This window comes from Astyanax mexicanus, chromosome 23, assembly GCF_023375975.1.
Source record: "Astyanax mexicanus isolate ESR-SI-001 chromosome 23, AstMex3_surface, whole genome shotgun sequence".
Classification (NCBI taxonomy): domain Eukaryota; kingdom Metazoa; phylum Chordata; class Actinopteri; order Characiformes; family Acestrorhamphidae; genus Astyanax; species Astyanax mexicanus.
The window spans coordinates 21761617-21783742 of NC_064430.1; the positions used below are offsets into that span (position 1 = coordinate 21761617).

The window sequence follows — 22126 nt, forward strand, 5'->3', positions numbered from 1 at the left end:
CATTTTTAAATAAAGTAGATGATAATTGGACTAAATCTGATTTCTTATAATTTTTTTTACAGTGGTTATAAAGACCAAAGTGCTGTATTAATTAAAATCTTTGAATTTTCCCCAAAAATCAGCAGTGTGCCTTATGTATGAATTTTACCAGCCAGCTGTAGGGTGCAGTAAAGCCACTCAGGACAGGAGTTTGAGTTTAGTTCTCCAGCACAGAGACTGGAGGTGTATTAGCATTAGCCGCTAACTAGCAGCAGTGCTAGCTCTTTCGATGTTCAGAGGCGAGTATATTTGACTGTAGTCTGCGTGTTTATCGTGTTAAAACAAGCTATGTAAGCCAAACTGCTAGATAATATTGCCCTGGCTTTCTGAAACACTCAGGATTCCTCAGTCTAGTGCTGTCAGGCAGCATTTACTGTCACTGTTACAAATATTGGTATTCTAAGCTTACTATAAATAAATGAAAGTGCTTTACTCACCCAAATAAATAGTTTGAAACGTTTTTGGGAGTTCATGTGTGCTTCGAATGAGCTCCATTCTATTCACCAAACATCGTGTGTTTTGTGTGTTTGTGTGTTCAGAGAAAAAGTACTTGGAAGAGTCTCAGCAACGCTGCTGTTCTGCTGGAATGAAGGAGATCCCTATGCCATATTCTTGCCGCCGTCGCTCTCTCTACATCACAGAGGACTGGATGTGTGTTCTGGCTTTCCTCGAGTGTTGCTCCAGTTACTGGGGCGAGTCGTTGGGTGTCATCCTCCCACCTACACCCACTCCGACTGAGCCTGACTCCGTGGAGGGGCAGGGACCAAATCTAGGTAAGTCAGTAGTGGATGTTGCTTTAAATGCGTATGACAAACAAGGCACTAACTCTCACCATCAGTGTGTAATCGTGCATACTCTTGGGTATACAGTTATATTTTATACAGACCACTTTCTGATTTTCTCTCTGATTTTGCTATTTAAATTTTGCTATTGAAGTCAATTTTTGGTGGAATAATCCTGTTTTTTAATCACAGTTTTCATGCATCTTGGCATGTTCTCCTCCACCAGTCTTACACACTGCTTTTGGATAGCTTTATGCCTTTACTCCTGGTGCAAAAATTCAGGAAGCACTTTACTCACTCAAATAAAAGGTTTTCAGGAGAGAAATCTGTGTAGATTAAAGTCCAGTGCTTTCAAAACATACTCATTATACAGTAATAAAATGTAATCTTTTCCCAGACTGAATTTTTCAGTCTTTTATCTGCAACCTTTTTGCTGTTTACTTACTGTAAAATGTACAACAAACTTTTATTGTGCAGGGACAGTTTAATACATGTTATGAAGCCTTAGCATTGAGGCACTGATGTGTTTACTTGTTCTACCTGTTTTTGTTTAAAATATTACCTAAAATTACAGTTATTTTAATAAAATCTCTCTGTTATGTCATATTTATGAATCAAGTACACCGTAAAAAGTTTTTTGTAAATTTTACAGTAGGTTAACATCAAACAGTTGCCACTATATTACTGTATAATAATAATATTAAAGTACTGTAAAGTAAAGTACTGGCTGATGTTAGAGTACACTCTGGCATAAATAAATACATTATAATACTGTAATGACTCTTTTAAAATAAGCATATGTACTGTAAATGTTTGGGGTTGGAGCTAGCCATGCACTGTAAAGAATTTCACTGCAAATGAAGATTAAAATACTACAAAGTTGTTTCTCAGTTTTTTTTAGCGAGAATGAAGTCATGCTTTACAGTAAAAAAAAAAAAGACTTGCACTTATAGCCTAAACACTGTGGCCAGGCAGTCAATCACTATACAGCTCTGGAAAAAAATAAGAGACCACTTAGATAAATAGTTTCTTTGATTTTACCAAATTGAAAACCTCTGGAATATAATTAAGAGGAAGATGAATGATAGCCAAACATAGTGAGAGCAAATTGTTGCTTCAAATATATTAAATAGATTGTATACTGTATGTTACTTTTTACAGTAATTGAGTAACATTTTGAAAACTTCTTCATGCGGCAGAGTTATGTGTTTTGTCTGGTGCTTAGTCTCACAACAAAGCAGTACATTTATGGGAAACGTCTGTATACTGTTTATATATATATATATATATATATATATATATATATATATATATATATATATATATATATACAGGTGGCAGGTGTATTCTTATGGCATCCCGAGATGCATTGTGTTCCACAGTTTTACATTAGAACATCATTATTTACTACTTGATTTTACTGTAAACAATACAGGAATTCCTGTAGTTCCAGTACGTCCAGGATCTCCACGAATGCCTGCACTTGGTGCCTTTCCTGGAATTCTAGGAGAGCCTGGACCTCCTGGAATTCCTGGACCTCCTGGACAGCCTGTATATCATGGACTTCCTGGACTTGCAGGACAGCCTGGACTTCATGGACTTCCTGTTCCTGGCATGGGGGTTGTCCCATCAGAGAGGATTCACTTACAGTCAGTCTTTGTTGGTGCTGGTTTAGCTCCGCGTAGATCAGGGCCTGGACTTGGTGGTGTTGGGGTTAGTGCTCTCAGGCCCGTAGAGGAGGAAGAGGAGGAGGAGGAGGATGAAGAAGATTATGCCTCTCTGGATGATATTTACGTTCGCACCAAGTTTTTTGAGTCCTGGCTCTGGACGGACATCAAACTCCCGGGAGTGCCTGAGACTGGTGCCAGGGACGGGTAAGTGTGTTATTTAAGTCCTTGTTTAAAGTATTATTTAGAGCAGTTCTCAACCTGTGACCCCCAGAGTGTTAAGCAACTAAATAAAAATACTTCATTGCCCTACTTAAGTAGAAATTAATAAATATTTAAATTTTTTGTTTTTTTGAGAAGTCAAATGAAGGAGGAGCTCATGTGTGCGCCCAGAGCTGTGTGATTATAACATTCTAACTTGTGCAACTTTTTAAAATTCGTTTGATTTGTTACTTACAAGGTAATAATAGTTTTGAATGTTTAATTATAGTTTTATTTTGTTTTTACTTCTTCTCCTTCAATTTAGTTAGTTTTAATTAGTTGTTTATATTTTTTATTAGTGCTTGGTTCTTGTTAGTTATTATTAATTCTAGTATTAGTTTTAGTTTTTAATATTTTGTGAGATGCAGGATTAAAAAATGTGCTATGTAATAAAACTCAACAAAAGAAACTATAAGAAAATTCAGTTACTGTGAAACAATACTGTCCACAAAAACTGTAACAGTCCCCACGCTAGTAGCCTTAGGTGCAAAATATATGTAAAACTGCTGCTTAAAATAACCAATAGAACACAGATAAACACTCATCACATTAGAGAACTCAATCTGAGGAACACAACACAGTCTGCTGTAAAACTGATGAAAACAGCGCTTATAAATGAATTAAACACAAAACGATAGGTTTTCTATCTGTAATTTTAGTTTGTTTTAGTTAGTTGTATAAACTCTCAATTCTGTCAGAGCTTTATATAAAATAAACATAGCATTAAAAACAGATGCGGCCCGAGCAGAGAATCTAAGCTCTACTGCACACATGATTGGATATACACCTGGCTATGAAGTTCAAAGCTCAATGAGGTTAACAAACCAATTGTGTGCTTCAGTAAGTCAGTCAAAAATAGTTAGGAGTATTCAAATCAATAAAATGATAAGGGTGCCCATACTTTTGCACCAGTCAAATTTTCTGTTAGTACAATAAACCTCATTTCAATCCTGAAATATTACTGTGTCCATCAGTTATTAGATATATCAAACTGAAATGGCTGTTGCAAACACCCAAATATTTAAAACTAAAAATGATTAAGATTAATAGGGGTGCCCAAACTGTTTCATATGACTGTACTTCATACTACATACTTACAAATATGTAAAATAGTATCCTTTTCCTCAAAAAAAAAAAAAAAAAAAAAATTAACTGGGTTCTATTTATCTATGCTTAGGACTTGTGAAAATCTAATGATGTTTTAGGTCATAGTTATGCAGAAATATAGAAAATGCTAAAGGGTTCACAAGCTTTCAAGCACCAGTGTGTTTGTTTTCTCACATAACAAATGAGTGAAGACTTTGTGTTTCTTTCTCATCTGATTTTTCTTCATATCTGTAGCTGCACCTAAACTGTATGGAGGACCGAAACTGCCATAATTAAAGATAAATAAAAAATAAAAACGTAAGTAATTCACTCAATAAAAGTTATATGATAATTAAATGGTAAATAACAATTATAATTAGTATAAAAAAAATACATATACATAAAAATAAATATCTTAATAATTTGTTATTTATGGGTTTATTAACATTGTTTTTTCTTTTGATTCCTTTATTTATTTACAGAAGTATTTATTTCTGCATTAATTTATTTCCCAATTCATCTATTTCTGTATTTTTTATTTCCCGATTTATTTATTTCTGCATTCATCCATTTCCCAATTTATTTATTTCTGTTTTTCTTTGATAATGATAATGATCATGATAATGAAGGGGCATGTTCTTTTACATACAGGCTTAGCAATCAAGCCCAGAGAGAGAGGAGCTGATATGAGTATAAGAGTACAGGAGCTGAAATGTCGGGGAGAAGTTTGGTGTCAGATTTGCTCAGAGAGGCAGCTGCTTTTGCTGCTCGCCTCAAAGAACTGGATGAGAGAATGTTTTACGATCTTACGAAGTGATCTTTATTAAATCTCCCACATTACAAAAGTTACCGCCAAAGGAGCAAGACATAAATAAATGTGAAATAAATTGGGAAATAAATAAATACAGAAATAAATAAATTGGGAAATAAATGAATGCAGAAATAAATAGTTATGTAAATAAATTAACAAATGAATCAAAAGAAAAATTAAACAATGTTAATAAAGAAACCCATAAATAAATGATTAAGATATTTATTTTTATGTAAATGTATTTATTTTTATTTGAATTATAATTATTCTTAACTGTTTTAATCACCATATTACTTTTACTGAGTGATTTACTTAAATTTTATTTATTTATTTTTACTTTTGTCAGTTTTGGTCCTCCATAAAACGGCAGCGTATGTGTTTAACATGTTTCAGTTAGTACACCATCTCCTACTGGAAAGAAGTGCTAGAAAACCCAAGACACATTGTCATGTGTCTGAATGTGTGTTTTTATTGATTTTATAGATTGGCTTCTATGCCGATGGTCTCCGCTCTCCCTGACAGCATTACTCAGTGGGGGATTCTGGGTATTAGCGCCTCACGTGACACAGGTAACCACAGTAATTCCTATTAACTACAGTAGAACTACAGTAACTCTCTTTAATACGGTGATTACTTCTCTACAAACATTACTCTCTCTGTACTACAGTATTGCCCATTGCACTACAGTAACTATCTGCTCTACAGTAACTCTCTATGTACCACAATATGTCTCTTTAAATGACAATGTTGCCCTTTATACTACAGTAACTATCTGTACTACAATTTTGCCCAATATTACTACAGAAACTGTAACTTTACTACAGCAACTCTCTCTCTGTACTACAATTTTGCTTAATCGTACTACAGTAACTCTCTGTACTACAGAATTGCCCATTGCATTACAGTAACTGTCTCTTGATTACCTCTTTAGTACAGTGTAATTGAGGACCAGTAATAGTTTCCTCTTCTCCTCGACTGGCTTTGTTCTCCTGCAGGTTTCTGTGTGGCGGAGTCTTTTAACCTCAAAGCTTGGAAGCCCTTCTTCATCGATCTGCGTCTTCCTCGAACCACCGCCAGAAACGAACACCTGGAGGTCAAAGCCGTGCTGCACAACTACATGAACACAGAACTGCAGGTCAGACCATTAGTGTTACCCATCCCATCACGGTTTCATTAGTGAGTTATTATAGGTAAAGTTTAACACCATCAATAATTATGGATATTACTGCAAACAAACTAAATATCCTGTATTTTTTTATTATTTAAGTGTTGATATGTGTACTGGTCTATAATGACAAATAATGCACTGTAAAGAAAAACAGTTCCCTTAAAAAAAAGTTAAGCAAATGTTATTTTTACATAATGTCTATTGTTTAAGTATAGGAAAAACTAGATTTAGTTTAGTAATCCTAAATTGTAATTTACAATTGGCAACTTATAATATTAAATTTAATATAACTATTGGCTCGTGGCATAATGTATTTACATAATAGGTGTGTCCCCCACCACTAACTCACCATCAGTGTGTAGTGTTTTCAACAAATACTGACGGGCAAATTAAGCCCCATTGAAGTCTTTGGAAGCTTTTTCTTGATTGTGGTGGAAAAGATATGGGGCAATGGATCCTCAGAGAAGAGTGCCAACTATTTGCTATAATAAATTATGGCAAACTGCAAATCCACAACATCTAGAACAGGGGTGTCCAAACTACGGCCTGCGGGCCATTTGCGGCCCATTTCCTGCTTTGGAGCGGCCCGCGAGGTATATTAGAAATAGAATGAAAGTTGGCCCGCTGTTAATCAGGTTTTTATAATGTGAGATTCAAAGTTTGAAGGTGTCAGAAACAGGCCAAAGAGTCTAAAAGCGGAGAGAGTGCGCATTTCTAGTGCAGTAAAACGGGGCAAAAGAGTCTAAAAGCAGAGAGGGTGCGCATTTCTAGTGCAGTAAAACGGGGCAAAACAGTCTAAAAGCGGAGAGGGTGCGCATTTCTAGTGCAGAAAAACGGGGCAAAAGAGTCTAAAAGCAGAGAGGGTGCGCATTTCTAGCGCAGAAAAACGGGGCAAAGAGTCTAAAAGCGGAGAGGGTGCGCATTTATAGGGCAGAAAAACGGGGCAAAGAGTCTAAAAGCGGAGAGGGTGCGCATTTATAGGGCAGAAAAACGGGGCAAAGAGTCTAAAAGCGGAGAGAGTGCGTATTTCTAGCACAGAAAAACGAATATAGAATATGAACTATGTGAGATTTTACACTTTACACAGATTACTGTTCTACAATTAGTAAAAAGCTGTAAAAATCTTTTCTTGCTAAAATGATTAATTAAAGAATGTATAAGGGCAACTGAAAATAATTAGGTATATATTACTAATTAATTATTAATGATTAATTATTAATTAAGCAATATCTCCATAATCTATATAGGTAATGTGAAAATAGTCTATAATGTTATCATTAGAAACATGAGTTTACAAAACTTTTTTGTAGCGTATTTGAATTATATTTTGTATCAATTCTTGGGGACATTTATGTAAAATATTATTTTATAAATCCTCCTGATCTGTTGAATGCAGGAGATGTTTCCATTTCTATTTCTTAGCCAAAACAGTAATGATTCTCTGCTATAAATATAGAAATCAGGAACTTAGTGTCTCACAGAGCCGGTGAGAAATGGGACAGCAGCAAAACGCTAAACCAGTCCCACCCATTTCCAGTGGTTCGTTGACATTTTTGAAGCTTCAATTCAAAGTTTAGGAGCATACACTCCAGCCTTGCTTTCGTTTTAATGAGTGAATATGGTGTGATGTGTGTATTGTGTGTGTAGGTGCTGGTATACCTGGAGAAGACCGAGGACATATGCAGTGTGGCATCTACTGGTAGACACGTGCAGCAGGTCACTGTTAAAGCACGTTCCTCTGTGGTTTTGCCTTATACCATCATCCCACTCAAAGTCGGAGAGCTGCCCCTGCAGGTCACAGCCACAGCACGCTCATTCGCTGGACAAGATGCCATCAGGAAGACTCTTCGTGTGGTGGTATGAGTTAATCGGAATGATTAATCGGAAATTTAGCAGTTAGAAATCTGCACAAGATCTGCATAAGTTTATTAGCGTTGTTTGTGTAAATAGTTTTAATCTTATTTTTACTATAATTATAATACTAATTGTTGTATAAATAATTATAACACTAATAAAAATCCTTTCAGTTGCCAAATATTCAGTGCATCTCTAGTCTGGAGGTGATGGGCTGCTCTCCAGTATCAACAACACCATATTTCCATTAAGTTGTCATCATATTTCATAGATTTCTTTAGCTTTAATTAGGACTTTCTCTTGTGGGTAAGGATTATGTAAATTATGGTCGGTAAATTATGGTCATGTAATCTAGACTGATGTAACAGTTATGAGATTTTGGAACTGGCATGTTATCCAGCTGTGCTTTGGTTTTGTCAGATGTTTTTTTGAAGAAGTAGTAACAGAGTTTGATGCCTCTTTAAAGGGTTGTCTGTTCATTTGTAATTTCTTCACTTTCATAACGGTTCCTTATCTACACTTGTTGTCCTTTCTGTATGTATTTGCTCCAGTTGGAAGGGATCCAGAAGTTGGATGTGAGGAGTTACGTGTTAAACCCTGCTGATAAAGGAGACGGCGGTGAGTAGGAATGTCGGAAATATCTTCTTCAAATAATAATAAAAAAAAAAACTTTATGGTGGCATTTCTGTTGCACAGCCCAGTTGAGTGAAATGTGGAAAAAATAATGCAAATAGCCTAGTTGTAATACAATTAATAAGACAAACTTATTAATATTACTAAAACAGTGGACTAAAACAGTGGCTTGCGATAGTATTCATACTAACCCTAACTCTTGAGTCACCTTACAATCACAAACTTAAATGTATTTTATTGAGATTTTAAGTGAAACAAACAACACACAATAGCACATAATTGTGAAGTGGATACATGGTTTTCAAAAAAAGTATTTAGTCTCCTTTACAGAATAATAATTTACCTTACTCTCTGTGATGAGATCAAAATGATCCCACATGGGAGAAAACTTCCTCTTCCTTGGTTATTCTATGGTATTCGATGACAAGCCAAAAACCAGTGCAAAGCAAAGAACACAAACTCTCCAATCTCCATCCAACAAAACCCACAAACGTGTCAATACATTTACCCCCTTACAAATACACTGTGGCACATTCACAAACAAACGATACAGGAACTGATATACGCGCTCCGACGTGGTGTTTCACATTATTAGATTAAACAAGTCAGTATTTACCTTTCTGAATAACTGAATAAAATTTACCAATAATAATGAGTTTTACATGTTTCAAATGCTCTGTGAAACCACTGACATACTGATCTGACAGAACTCAAAGATAGCACTGTTCATCCAACATTAGTACTTAACCTTATTATCTAAAAGATCTGTTTTTTTTTTATTTAAAAGTCACCATTGTCTTTTGTTCTGCTTTTAAAAGGTGGTTAAAACAGCTGGTTAAGCCCTGTATAAAGTCCCCTCTTCAGTTCCTCACCCTAATTAACACGTTTCTGACGTAACTAACATTGGTTCCATTTATCCTAAAATAATGAAACCCTGAAATATGCTTGGTAAACTGTCTAAATAATTCAGAATATTTTCTGAATTAGGATTAATAACAGAATAAGTAAGTGTTCGTTTGGTTAATCCATATCTGTGTATATTTGGTCTTCAGATGGGAGGCAACAGATTCGTGTAAACAGAGCTGAACTGATTTCTGTGGTTCCTAATTCACTTCCAGAAACATTTGTCAACATCAGAGGTGAGCTATCAGCTATTGAATTCCCAATCTGAAGCACCTTGTCATTTCTGCATGTTTGGAACACGTATTTTGTGTGTGTGTAGGTGATTTGCTGGCAGACAGCATTGACAACTCCATCAATAAGGACTCTCTGGCCTCACTGATCCAGATGCCTGGTGGGTGTGTGGAGCAGAACCTGGCCAGCATCATACTTCCACTCATAGCTGCCCACTATCTGGACCGCAGTAAACAGTGGGAGAGTGTGGGAATGCAACGCAGAGAGGAAGCTATCAAGTACATCCAGGCAGGTAAGAGAAATGGATGGATCTCTGGTCGAGCAGGTATTACCATCTGTATTAGTTCACTGTGACACCAAAAACAAAGCATATTCTAATTTTAAATAGGAACTATCTAAATGTAAATCTAATTTTATAAATATATATAGCTTTTTATATAACAGCAACGAGTTTACCTGCTTTTGCTGCAAATTTTGTTAATTTTGGTCTGCACAGTGTTCTGATTCATGTGGTTAGTAGTGTTTGTTATCTCTGTTGTGTTGCTGTGCTAACAGCTACTCATTGTATGGGCTAAAAGATGCACTCCTGAGAGGGGAATCCTGTTGTTAACATTTTTCACTCTCTTTCCTCCATAAGACGTGTTAGTCTTGCACATTGTGCAAGTTTTAAATTAAAAGGGGGGAAAACCAGACACTGTTTTGGGTAAGTTGAGCTGTGCTCCAGCTTTGTAGTTCAATCTAGTGATTAAAAGAGAAACTGCAGCTCCTGACAGATAAAGATAAGTAACTGATAATGGATTCATTTTTATATTTCTAATCCTGACTACCAGACAAGTCTGTAGGTTCTGAGTCTTACTAGGCTGGACTTACTAGGCTGTAGACCAGGGGTGTCCAAACGTTTTTTGTTGGGGACCAGATGGAGAAATATATTTGAAGTCACGGGCCACAGACTCTGTAATAAAACAAATAATGAAATATACCACTTTAAATAATACTTTTTTCTGATTATTTCATTTACATACCATTTTACTTGACTAACTATCTTTAACTTTGACAGTGTTGTGTAAACTAAGATTTTTCAAATTGATGTTTAATTTCATGTCTCTTAATATAAAACTCCTGAAATTACGGCAACTTGTAGACTCTTTGGCCCATTTTTTGCGCTAGAAATGCGCACCCTTTCCACTTTTAGACTCTTTGTTCTGTTTTTCTGCTCTAGAAATGCGCACCCTCTCCGCTTTTAGACTCTTTGGCCTGTTTTTCTGCGCTACAACTGCACACTCTCTCCGCTTTTAGACTCTTTGGCCCATTTTTTGCGCTAGAAATGCACACCCTATCCACTTTTAGACTCTTTGTTCTGTTTTTCTGCGCTAGAAATGCGCACCCTCTCCACTTTTAGACTTTTTGTTCTGTTTTTCTGCTCTAGAAATGCGCACCCTCTCCGCTTTTAGACTCTTTGGCCTGTTTTTCTGCGCTACAACTGCACACTCTCTCCGCTTTTAGACTCTTTGGCCCATTTTTTTGCGCTAGAAATGCGCACCCTCTCCACTTTTAGACTCTTTGCTCTGTTTTTCTGCACTTGAAATGTGCACTCTCTCCGCTTTTAGACTCTTTGGCCCGTTTTTCTGCACTAGAAATGCGCACCCTCTCCGCTTTTAGACTCCTTGGCCCGTTTTTTTCTGCGCTACAACTGAACACTCTCTCCGCTTTTAGACTCTTTGCCCCGTTTTTTCTGAGCTACAACTGAGCACTCTCTCCGCTTTTAGACTCTTTGGCCCGTTTTTTTTTTTGCGCTACAACTGCGCACTCTCTCCACTTTTAGTCTCTTTGGCCCGTTTTTTCTGCGCTACAACTGAACACTCTCTCTGCTTTTAGACTCTTTGGCCCGTTTTTTTCTGCGCTACAACTGAACACTCTCTCCGCTTTTAGACTCTTTGGCCCGTTTTTTTCTGTGCTACAACTGAGCACTCTCGCCGCTTTTAGACTCTTTGGCCCGTTTCTGACACCTAGCGTTTAAACTTTGAATCTCACGTTATAAAAACTTGCTTAACAGCGGGCCAACTTTCATTCTATTTCTAAAATACCTCGCAGGCCGCTCCAAAAAAGGAAACGGGCCGCAATTGGCTTGCGGGCCGTAGTTTGGACACCCCTGCTGTAGACATTTGTGTATATTCTAAAAGCAGAGACTTCTACCTACACAAACTGTGCCAGGTATAGATAGTCTAGTAGGCTCTACAAATTTTTATTTGCAGCTCATTAATGTGCAAACTAATTGTAGGTTTATGGTAGTTACCTTGGAGTTGACAAGATCTGTCTTTTCCTCTGTTCTAGGCTATGAGAAACAGCTTCACTATCGCAAAAGTGATGATTCGTATCCGCCCTACCGCAGTGAGGGATCTAGCACCTGGTATTTTTTACAGTTCTAGGATTTTTATGCTTAGTATGTGAATCAAGCATGTTTACTCCCTCCCTCTTCCTCTTTCTCAGGATCACAGCGTTTGTGGTGAAGGTGTTCTCTATGGCTAAGCCCTTCGTCGGGGTTGATGAGCAACATATATGTGGGCCCTTGGTTTACCTGCTTAAAAATAAGCTCCTCTATTCTGGAGCCTTTAAAGAAGACAACCCTGTGTTCAGCTCTACCTTGTCGGTAAGAGAATGTTACACAATCAAATTTGAAAGTTTCATAAGTTCTTTTAACTTTTCAAACCCTAAAGAGCATTTATCTAGCATGGGCAACTCTGGGAAACTGTCTATAAAGCCAACAAAATCAGTGCCCTTAAAGGAGAGGGTTTTATGAAAAAAGTGGGAAGTGTCTATAAACTGTGGAACTATGGAGGTCAAAAAAAGATCTGAAAGACCAAGAAAACTCTCAAACATAAATGTTCATAGGTTCTCCAAGTGTCTCAGCATTTTAGGTCGCTGACACTCTTGCCTGAGGTTTGTAAGTTTTGAATCCTGGGCCATGCCGCTTCAGCATCAGCAGTCGGAGTCTGAGAGAGCACAATTGCTCTCTGTTAGTGGATAGATGATGCTCTATTCCCACATCACTACCATTGTGATGTTGGCTGGAGGTATCAGACCTGTGTTGGGTACCTGGTGATTCCACATTGGCTGCCATTGGATAAGAGGCAGAGTCTGACTTCACATGTGTTGAAGGTAGTGGTGGGCGATATTGGGAAAAAGTAATCTCGATTTTTTTCACATTCATAAACGATTCACAGTTACAAAATATATATATATATATTTTATTTCTTTTATAACAAAAACAACAAAATTGAATTATTTTATTTTTTTATTTAAATGAAAAATATGTATATGTGCCAAAAAAGTAAAACAGCCCCATCTAGAGCACTTAAATCTTTCTTTTATATATTTTTTAGGGATTCAAACAGGAACATTTTATTATAACTTGGCTAAATTTTAACAATAGCAAAAATCTCCCATCAATCTAAGAATAAAAAATATCACTGCCTTGCTACATGAAAAAAAAAAAGATTTAAAGATGTATCCAAGTTTCTTGACAAAAACACAAGCCTATTAACTGTTTCATGCTTGAGAGATGCCCTGTGACAGGTTACAGTGTTTCCAGCTGCATTAAAAACACGCTCAGAAGGAGCACTGGTTGCGGGTATACAGAGATATTTCCCTGCAGGTTGCCTTAGTTTGGGGACATTTTCCACCAGTGAAGTGTTTGCTGATTTGTAATGGCATTTTAGTAGCTGCTCTCTTAATCAGAAACCTTCCTCATTTTGCCTTTATCTGCACAAACCCGTCTGTGCTCTGAATCAGCGACAAACCTCTTCACAGAACGATGATCACGCTTAAGTTTTTCTTAAAATATCTAATTTGGTGATGTTTTAGAAACAAATACCATGTGGAACTGTCAAGTGATAATAAATAATAAGTATAAATAAGAAGGAACAGTATGATACATTATGAAATTATATGTTCTTATATAACACGTTAAAAAAATCTATTAAGAACTTTAGGCTTTAGCTTTATAACAGTCCCTAATGGACAGCCAGTAGAAATAAAAGTTACAGGTATGAAATATGAAATATACTGAAAGTGTGATGGATAAGTACTGTATTGTGTGTGTGTGTGTGTGTGTGTGTGTGTAAATGTGTGCAGGGAGGACTTCGAGGTGCTGAATCCAAAGAGACTCTCACTGCATTTGTACTGATTGCTTTGGCTGAGGCTCAGAACGCTGTTACCTGCAGTAATGCACCAGTCAACACAGAGGTAACTCATACACATACACACACACACTCATCTTTTTTGTTAGCAGTGAAGTATGCCTTCATCTATTAACTTTTAGGAAGACATCACTCTCGTTCCTTTGCTACACAAATAAGTTAAAACCCGAATAGTCTATAAACAGGGGTCCCTCGAGGCTTCTTTCAGTAAAGCCAGTGTGTTTATGTAGAGCACTGAGGTACATTTTCAGCTTATGTATTTTCTTTATATTCTCTTTAATTCTCTTCACTAATGTGTGTAACTATTCTTCACGTAGACTCCTCGTATAGAGGTGTATGTCTTGAGTATGCTTAAGAGTTTCCAGATGTATACCATAACCCCATATATAAGCAGCTCCCCATAGTGGGGAGGGGGAGAGCAGGAACATGGAATCGGCAAAACATCTCTCTCCAGGGCTGGCCTAGGAAGCCTTGAAGATATTGTCTTAGTCTTTGTAACAAATAATTGTATTACACCTAAGGCAATGTCTGCGGTGTCTTCTTCCTCATCTTCAAGCATCTTTACAGCAAAAAGGACAGCATCAATCAAAAGTTTGGACAAACTAAAGTTTAAACCTGGAATAGTTGATATTACCTAACAGTATATGAGTTAATTAAACTTAAATCTAAATTTTACATTCAATTCAACAAAACTGACAAAAATGAATGTTAAGGGAACATTGAATGTCGCTAAATAAACCACATCTCAAATGTTTAAATCTAGCTTTATTCTTTAAGAGAATAATATTAGTCATATACCAAATACTGACAGCATAACATCAGTATAATCCTGATGCAATATAGAAAAGGTTGTAGAAGGAACATGATAACATACAGGCAGCACAGAGTTTGCAATAATTTGACCCTCCAAAAACAAATAAACATTTTTTTTCATGACCACAGGATGAGTTTTTACACATGGTTGTTTAACAAATGAGAAGCTACTCACTGCAGCAGTTAGGGTTACATAACTTGTTGCCAGATTAAACATTATCACCGATGCAGTAATTATGCAATAAGAAACTCTTACCTATTTGCTTAATTAAATCCAGGTGGTGACCTATTTTTGGGCCAGGCAGAATTAATGCTCATATAAAATGATTCTTCAAAATGTTCTTTAGCTATATATACACTCTTAAAAAAGGGGTTATTTAGTGGTTATGAAAATGATTGATTTAAATGGTTGTTGGTTTATTCAGTCTTTCAAAAATGATTCCATATGGCAGCAATAATGGTGAAAACATTTTCTCCCTATAAACACCCCATGTTAATGCTTCAGTGCTTGAAATGCTCAAGCCATTTTAACTGATTCATTCAGAACAGAACAGTTTTAACATTTAAATGTTGAACAAGTTAAGAGTGTAGTAAAGTGCTCTTAGACCGTACAGTGACATAATCCCGTTAGTAATAATCTGATAAACTGCTGTGTAGTTTGAGCTCAGAAAATCAGGCGAGTATCTGAAGGAGCGGTTCCCCCGGCTGAAGAGGCCATACTCTGTGGCGATAGCATGCTACGCTCTGGCTGTGAGTGGACAGGGCTGTATGAAGAGCATGCTGATGAAAGCTGCCTCACCAGGTACTTATGATCATCCTTCTCCTCACGTTTTAGTTTTAATGGGCTGGTTCAGTAAAGTATATTAGATACATGTTAACTGTAGATCAGGGGTGTCCAAACTTTTTTTGTTGGGGGCCAGAAGGAGAAATATATTTGAAGTCACGGGCCACAGACTCTGTAATAAAACAAATAATGAAATATACCACTTTAAATAATACTTTTTTTCCTGATTATTTCATTTACACACCATTTTTCTTGACTTACTATCTTTATCTTTGACAGTGTTGTGTAAACTAAGATTTTTCAAATTGATGTTTAATTTCATGATGTCTCTTAATATTAAACTCCTTAATTACGGCAACTTTTAGACTCTTTGGCCTGTTTTTCTGTGCTAGAAATGCGCACACTCTCCGCTTTTAGACTCTTTGCCCGTTTTTCTGCGCTAGAAATGCGCACTCTCTCCGCTTGTAGACTCTTTGCCCGTTTTTCTGCGCTAGAAATGCGCACTCTCTCCGCTTTTAGACTCTTTGGCCCGTTTTTCTGCGCTAGAAATGCGCACACTCTCCGCTTTTAGACTCTTTGCCCGTTTTTCTGCACTAGAAATGCGCACTCTCTCCGCTTTTAGACTCTTTGGCCCGTTTTTCTGCGCTAGAAATGCGCACTCTCTCTGCTTTTAGACTCTTTGGCCCGTTTTTCTGCGCTAGAAATGCGCACTCTCTCCACTTTTAGACTCTTTGCCCCGTTTTTCTGCGCTAGAAATGCGCACTCTCTCTGCTTTTAGACTCTTTGGCCCGTTTCTGACACCTAGCGTTCAAACATTGAATCTCACATTATAAAAACCTGCTTAACAGCGGGCCAACTTTCATTCTATTTCTAAAATACCTCGCGGGCCGCTCCAAAAAAGGAAACATTTGCGGCCCGTAGTTTGGACACCCCTTCTGTAGATGATCTACAAAGTCATGGATGCTGTATAATGCTTTCTTCCTTAGTCTTCCACTGGAGCTGTGAGGCTTATATACAATATCTAACACAAAAATAATGTGGATTGTGAACCCTAATAGCTTAACTTGGGGGAGCTATCTGTCAAAATGGTTAAATTTTAGTGTTGTCTCAGAGACAGGCTTTACATCTGGTTGGATACATTTTGTTTCCTGGTTTAAATCAGTTACCAGGTAAATTAAGAAACAGCAAAGCAATTTGTGACAGATCAGTGTGATCAGCATGTAGAAGCTGTTATTTTTGTAATCTGTCATGTTTATATTGCTGCATAAAAGATGCACAAGGCTTTTGTTCTTGTTTCATATGCAGTGTTTTTTTTTATTTGTATGCACATTTTTACTTGTGGCGTTCCTGAAAAAAAATAAATAAATAAAAAATGTACATACACTGTCACAAATACAGTGCTATTTGCCCCTTTACAGATTTAATTTGTTTTTGCTTTTGTTGCATACTTTTAATTATTTTATTTAAGGAAAAAAGCTATTCAAACCAACCTTGCCCTGTGTGAAAAAGTAATTGTTAGTGAATAATAATAAAAAAATAATAATAATAAGAAGAAGAAAAGACTGGGTGAAAATGGTATATTAAAAAAACTGGATATTAACCACATCAGGTTACTGCAGCCTTTAAGATTACGTGTGTGAGGAAACAATGCTGTTCTATAGTGTTATTCAGTGTTTGTAGATGCAGGGATGGAGTTAATAATAATAATAATAATATCCCTCATGAATACCTCTCTCTATTCATCTCCTTCTCAGACCAAACTCACTGGCCCGACTCAGACAACTCGTTCTTCACACTGGAAGCTACAGGCTATGCTCTGTTAGCCCTGCTGAAAGGAGGCCACATGCTGGAGGCAATCGCACCATTTAAGTGGTTAAATGAGCAGCGGGGATATAGAGGAGGATACGGAACCACACAGGTAAACTTATCAATACCACAGTTTAGGGGTGCTGTCGGTGTGATGCACAGAAAAGATCAATCAAAACCTTATTGATCAGTTGTTCATTAACAGAAGGCTGTGCTAATTTGAGGTAATACGACTTAAAACTTTAAGTAACAAAATTAACATTTTAAATCAGTTGCTTTGTACAATAATTGGGGAAAGAAATCGCTATAGAGTAAACAGTATAACATACAGCCAACACAGAGTTAGCATCACATAAAATGATGCTTGCTCTTACAGCCAACAACATACCAGACCAGGCAGTTAATCATAACATATGATCTTCAACAAAGGTGAGTGTCAGGGACTGGGGACACACCCAGTATTCACATAGATTGTGCCAACAGACTAAACTCAAAGATCTCTGTTTAAATGTATATGGTATATGTGGCCACAAATGCTCACTTTACTAATAATAGTTGAGTAATGGTTGAAAATATCCAATTTTGTGTCAAAAATAAATCATTTATTTGTATCTCCCTCTCTCTGTCTCTCTTACTCTCTCTCTCTCTCTCTCTCTCTCTTTTAGTCCACCTTGGTAGTGCTGCAGGCTCTGTCGGAGTTTCTGGTGAAGAGACCTCCTGAGAAACAGCTGAGCCTGCAGGTGGAGCTCCGTGTTCCTGGACGCTCAGAAATGCGCTGGGCCTTCACCCCTTCACTGGCCCATGTAGCCCGGTCATCTCGGGTCAGTCACTGATCACCAGTCTATGCTCCTGCATGCTGTAACTTACTGCAAACATTACTGCACACTGCAGATTCATACTGGATACCTCTGAGTTGTCGCTGATTTTCACGATTGTAATCACTGCAGGTTCCTCTAGACCAGGACTTTACAGTGGTTGCCTCAGGAAATGGCCAAGGAGTACTGGAGGTACAAAAAACCCAGAACGTTTGTGTTTTTTCATAATGCATAACAGCACATGGCCCAATGCATCAGGCTGAAGATAATGATGGAACTTTACTGCATTAAAGTGGAGATATAAAGTAGCTGTTGTGAGAGAGGGAAAGACCTGCTCGAAGAAAAATCAGAAATGCCAGTTAAATAGTTTACAGCAGGGGTGTCCAAACTACAGCCTGTGGGCCATTTGCGGCCCGTTTCCTTTTTTGGCATTTCTAGCGCAGAAAAACAAGCCAAAGAGTCTATAAGCGGAGAGAGTGCGCATTTCAAGCGCAGAAACACAGTGCAAAGAGTCTAAAAGCGGCGAGGGTGCTCATTTGAAGCGCAGAAAAACGGGCAAAAAGAGTCTAAAAGCGGAGAGAGTGTGCATTTCTAGGTCAGAAAAACGGGTCAAAGAGTCTAAAAGCGGCAAGGGTGCGCATTTCAAGTGCAGAAAAATGGGCAAAAAGAGTCTAAAAGCGGAGAGAGTGCGCATTTCTAGTGCAGAAAAACGGGCCAAAGAGTCTAAAAGTTGCCGTAATTAAGGAGTTTAATATTAAGAGACATCATGAAAGTAAACATCAATTTGAAAAATCTTAGTTTACACAACACTGTCAAAGATAAAGATAGTTAGTCAAGTAAAATGGTGTGTAAATGAAAGTAATCAGGAAAAAAGTATTATTTAAAGTGATATATTTCATTACGGTATTTGTTTTATTACAGAGTCTGTGGCCCGTGATTTCAAATATATTTCTCCTTCTGGCCCCCAACAAAAAACGTTTGGACACCCCTGGTTTACAGTATTAACATTTTAAAAATCTAAATCAAAATCTGATGTGTATCAGTTTAACAGAGTCTCACAACAGTCTCACAGAAGTTCAGGCACTCTCCCACATTTTAAATACGGGTTCCCTAGTGCCCACAAATTACAGTATATATATAATATCTCAGAAAACACATTCCAATTTACACATCAGTCTACCCCCTCCTGAATAGGGGTGTAATAATGAATACTAATGGTGGGTTAAATTACTAAAGAAAGCATGCTGAGGTGATTTTAAACAGGGTCCACTTGTTTATTAACATTGCTAACATTATAGTTAAACTAGCTGGCTAGGTATTAAGGAGCTACTGTTCTCTGTTCACTGCACTGAAGTTATGTTTTATTTTTTTGTAATAAGTTCCAATTTCAATAAAAATATTACTCTAGCCAAACAACAAACAGTAAAAAAAATGAATTTTATACTTTATTCCACTGTAGTTCTGACCTTCTCTCTCTTTCCATCCTGCAGGTGGTAACAGCGTATAATCAGCTGCCAGACGTCCACGAGAAGAGCAACTGTAATGGATTTGAGCTTGATGTGTCCATCAGCGAGAGCACTGGTGAGTTTCCCCCATTATAGACATAATTAACCCCTCCGCTAGATTCCTCAGAAATAAACATTTGAGATGATTTCCTGGCTTACGTGTTCAAGTCAGTCAGTATTATAATGCTAATAATTATACCCAATAAACTCAATCCAGTTGAGCAGCTTAGCTTCGCAAACATACCTGAGGGCTTACAGTAGCAGTGAACGTCTCTACAGTGCTGTGAATGAGTATGACAAATGTGCAAAAATAGACATTTGGGTGTCAAATACGTTTTTCACAGCAGTGTAAAATAAGGACGAGCTGTTTATTGTGTCTAAACAGAGTATTTGAGTGACACTGTGTTAAAATACAGTTTATACATTAAAAAAAATAGGATATTGGCATCAGCCCAGTTCAGTTCATGTACTTTTTTCACTATTCTGACAAATGTGTTAACATAAATTTAAAGGAGAACTCTGGTGTGAAATGGACTTTGGGTGTATTAAATTGTGATAAAAAGTACTTACCTTTGTTAAATAGCCCACCTGTGCTTTCCAGCAGCTTTCTGAGATCCAGCATTTTGTGCACTTTGCCCAAACAGGCTTTAGAATGAGTGAGATATATTATATTTTTTCCCCTGCAGATAAATCGCTTTTCCGCCATTTTCCAGATTCAAAGTAGCTCCACGCTTCACTGGCAGATTCCCGAGAGCCCTTACATTTAAAACGAGGCATTTAGAACTTTAAAACTGCAGTTTATTAAAAGCCCCTGTTTACATCTCATAGCTTAGGTTCATCTCCGGATGCCACTAATATTTTACTCATTTATTTACTACAAATGGAGGAAATTCAAGACCATGTTATCCTCTCCATGTTGTTTAACTGGGTTTGTTTTAATCTTTCTATTCATTTGTTTATGCAGAAAAAGTCTAATATAGGAAATTCTAATATATTTACAAACTTTCAAGCACCATTGTATTTATACTAGATGTGATGTTTTAGAATTAGAACTCTGTAGGAACTAGTTTTTAACCTCTGCTCTGTTTTATAGAGAAGCGTCCAGCGGAAGTAGAGAAGTCCTACAGTCTTAACATCAGTGTGAGGTGAGTCTTTTATATTTCTTTTATATTATTGCTATAGGGGCTATATTGTTATAAGAGAAAAAAATCCTCTAATGATAAACTCAGACAGTTTTGGAGGTGTAAAATAGTATAATTTGTATAATCAAAACAAATAAAAAGATAGATATGGTGGACCTGGAGGCGTCTTGCGGTGGGGGGGGCGAAGTCGAAGTGCAACGACTTTTCCTACTAGACTGTATCTTTTAAACCAGCCGTGTCGCATCCTGTGCACGTTCAGCCTGAGCCTGGCCTGCCCCACCCTGTAAACTGTCATTATGAACCTGAGCCTGATTTAAACCTCTGCGCAAAAACACACAAAAAACAGCAATATGGCTATGCACTACACACTCATTAAACCTAAATAGACCAAATAAACTTGTCCAAATAGAGCTCTGGGGCCACGTCAGGTGCGGATGGTTATTCTGGACATCAGCCTGCCCACCGGATTTGAACCGGAAATCTCTGACCTGGAGCTGGTGAGTGACATTTTTATATTACAGTACAATACAGTAACCAACAATCAAGTATGATCTAGTACAGAGGTCACTAATAGGCGGACTGCGGTCCGGGTCCAGACCCAAACGTTGTCCAACGCGGACCCAAACCTACTGAGAAGTATTTAATTGTATAGGTGCATTGCGGCACAGTAAACTCACAGACCAATCACGTGTGGTGTAAGATCACCAAACGCTCTCCTCTTTCAATCAGATAAATAAATAAACACAGCGCTCCTCACGCGGGATCAAACCCGTGTTGTCAGGGTCGCGGTCCTGCTGCTCCGGCTGTTGAATTGGGACGCGGCCGTGAAAAAGCGCCTTTATAAGGAGGAACGGAAAAATAAAAACAGGCGGAAACTAAAGTCACGCCAAGCGCGACAGAGACAGGTGAGTAATGTAAACAAAATCTGACCAGAGAGGCATTTATTATTATTATTATGATATATTTTTTTCATCATAGTTCAAACAACCTTACAGGATATGGGTTCATATAAAACAACTGAGCAATCAGTTTTATACTAAAATATGTCCTTATGTCCTCAACACAGAACAGAAATGTTTTAATACCTCAGACATAATTTTAAAAGTTTTGAACTCCAGTTATAAACCATTTAAACATGCTCTACCTGTATCCCCAGCATCAGCTCGCTAATCAATTAGCTCACAGTAGCAGTAAAGCTAGTGCTTTACAGTGTAAAACCTGTTTTCTTTAGATAAACTGAAAAATACAGGCACTTTTGCTTTTTCCATAAAATACTTTTTTCTACTTTCTAAAATAAAAAAAAATATTCAGAACAAGTAGTTTATTATTATTTTTAATTTAAAGTTTTAGTTTTTAGCTTTATTCACCCCATTCATAGAGGACTCACTTGAGGGCTCCTTCTAGAGTCATTCACTGATCAAACAGGGGAGACAGAGAGTGAATAGACTCTCCATAACCAGCATTGGTGTGTTTTGGATCTGTGGTTATTTCTTTCTGTGATCTAATTGGCTGTATGTAGCCGCTGCTCCTGACTCCTAGGTGCCGACTGAGTCAGATATTTAATATTTTGAATATTTGCTGGGCGTCTGCAACTGGTCAGAGATCAGTTGTTGACAGTTCAGCGAGCATC

General features: G+C 37.3%; 1 protein-coding gene across 1 annotated transcript in view; it reads left to right on the plus strand.

The window, feature by feature from the left end:
- The window catches only part of c3b.1 (complement component c3b, tandem duplicate 1), a 51018-nt gene that overhangs the window by 17727 nt on the left and 11165 nt on the right, over nt 1-22126 (plus strand). The window contains exons 18-35 of the mRNA XM_049471098.1: nt 579-812; nt 2257-2695; nt 5130-5215; nt 5642-5781; nt 7462-7671; nt 8220-8286; nt 9354-9440; nt 9524-9727; nt 11767-11842; nt 11923-12082; nt 13567-13677; nt 15102-15246; nt 16983-17146; nt 17700-17855; nt 17982-18041; nt 19340-19430; nt 20448-20499; nt 20906-20993. Of these exons, the coding sequence (XP_049327055.1) occupies nt 579-812; nt 2257-2695; nt 5130-5215; nt 5642-5781; nt 7462-7671; nt 8220-8286; nt 9354-9440; nt 9524-9727; nt 11767-11842; nt 11923-12082; nt 13567-13677; nt 15102-15246; nt 16983-17146; nt 17700-17855; nt 17982-18041; nt 19340-19430; nt 20448-20499; nt 20906-20993 (2570 nt within the window). The remainder of the gene's footprint in view (nt 1-578; nt 813-2256; nt 2696-5129; nt 5216-5641; nt 5782-7461; nt 7672-8219; nt 8287-9353; nt 9441-9523; nt 9728-11766; nt 11843-11922; nt 12083-13566; nt 13678-15101; nt 15247-16982; nt 17147-17699; nt 17856-17981; nt 18042-19339; nt 19431-20447; nt 20500-20905; nt 20994-22126) is intronic.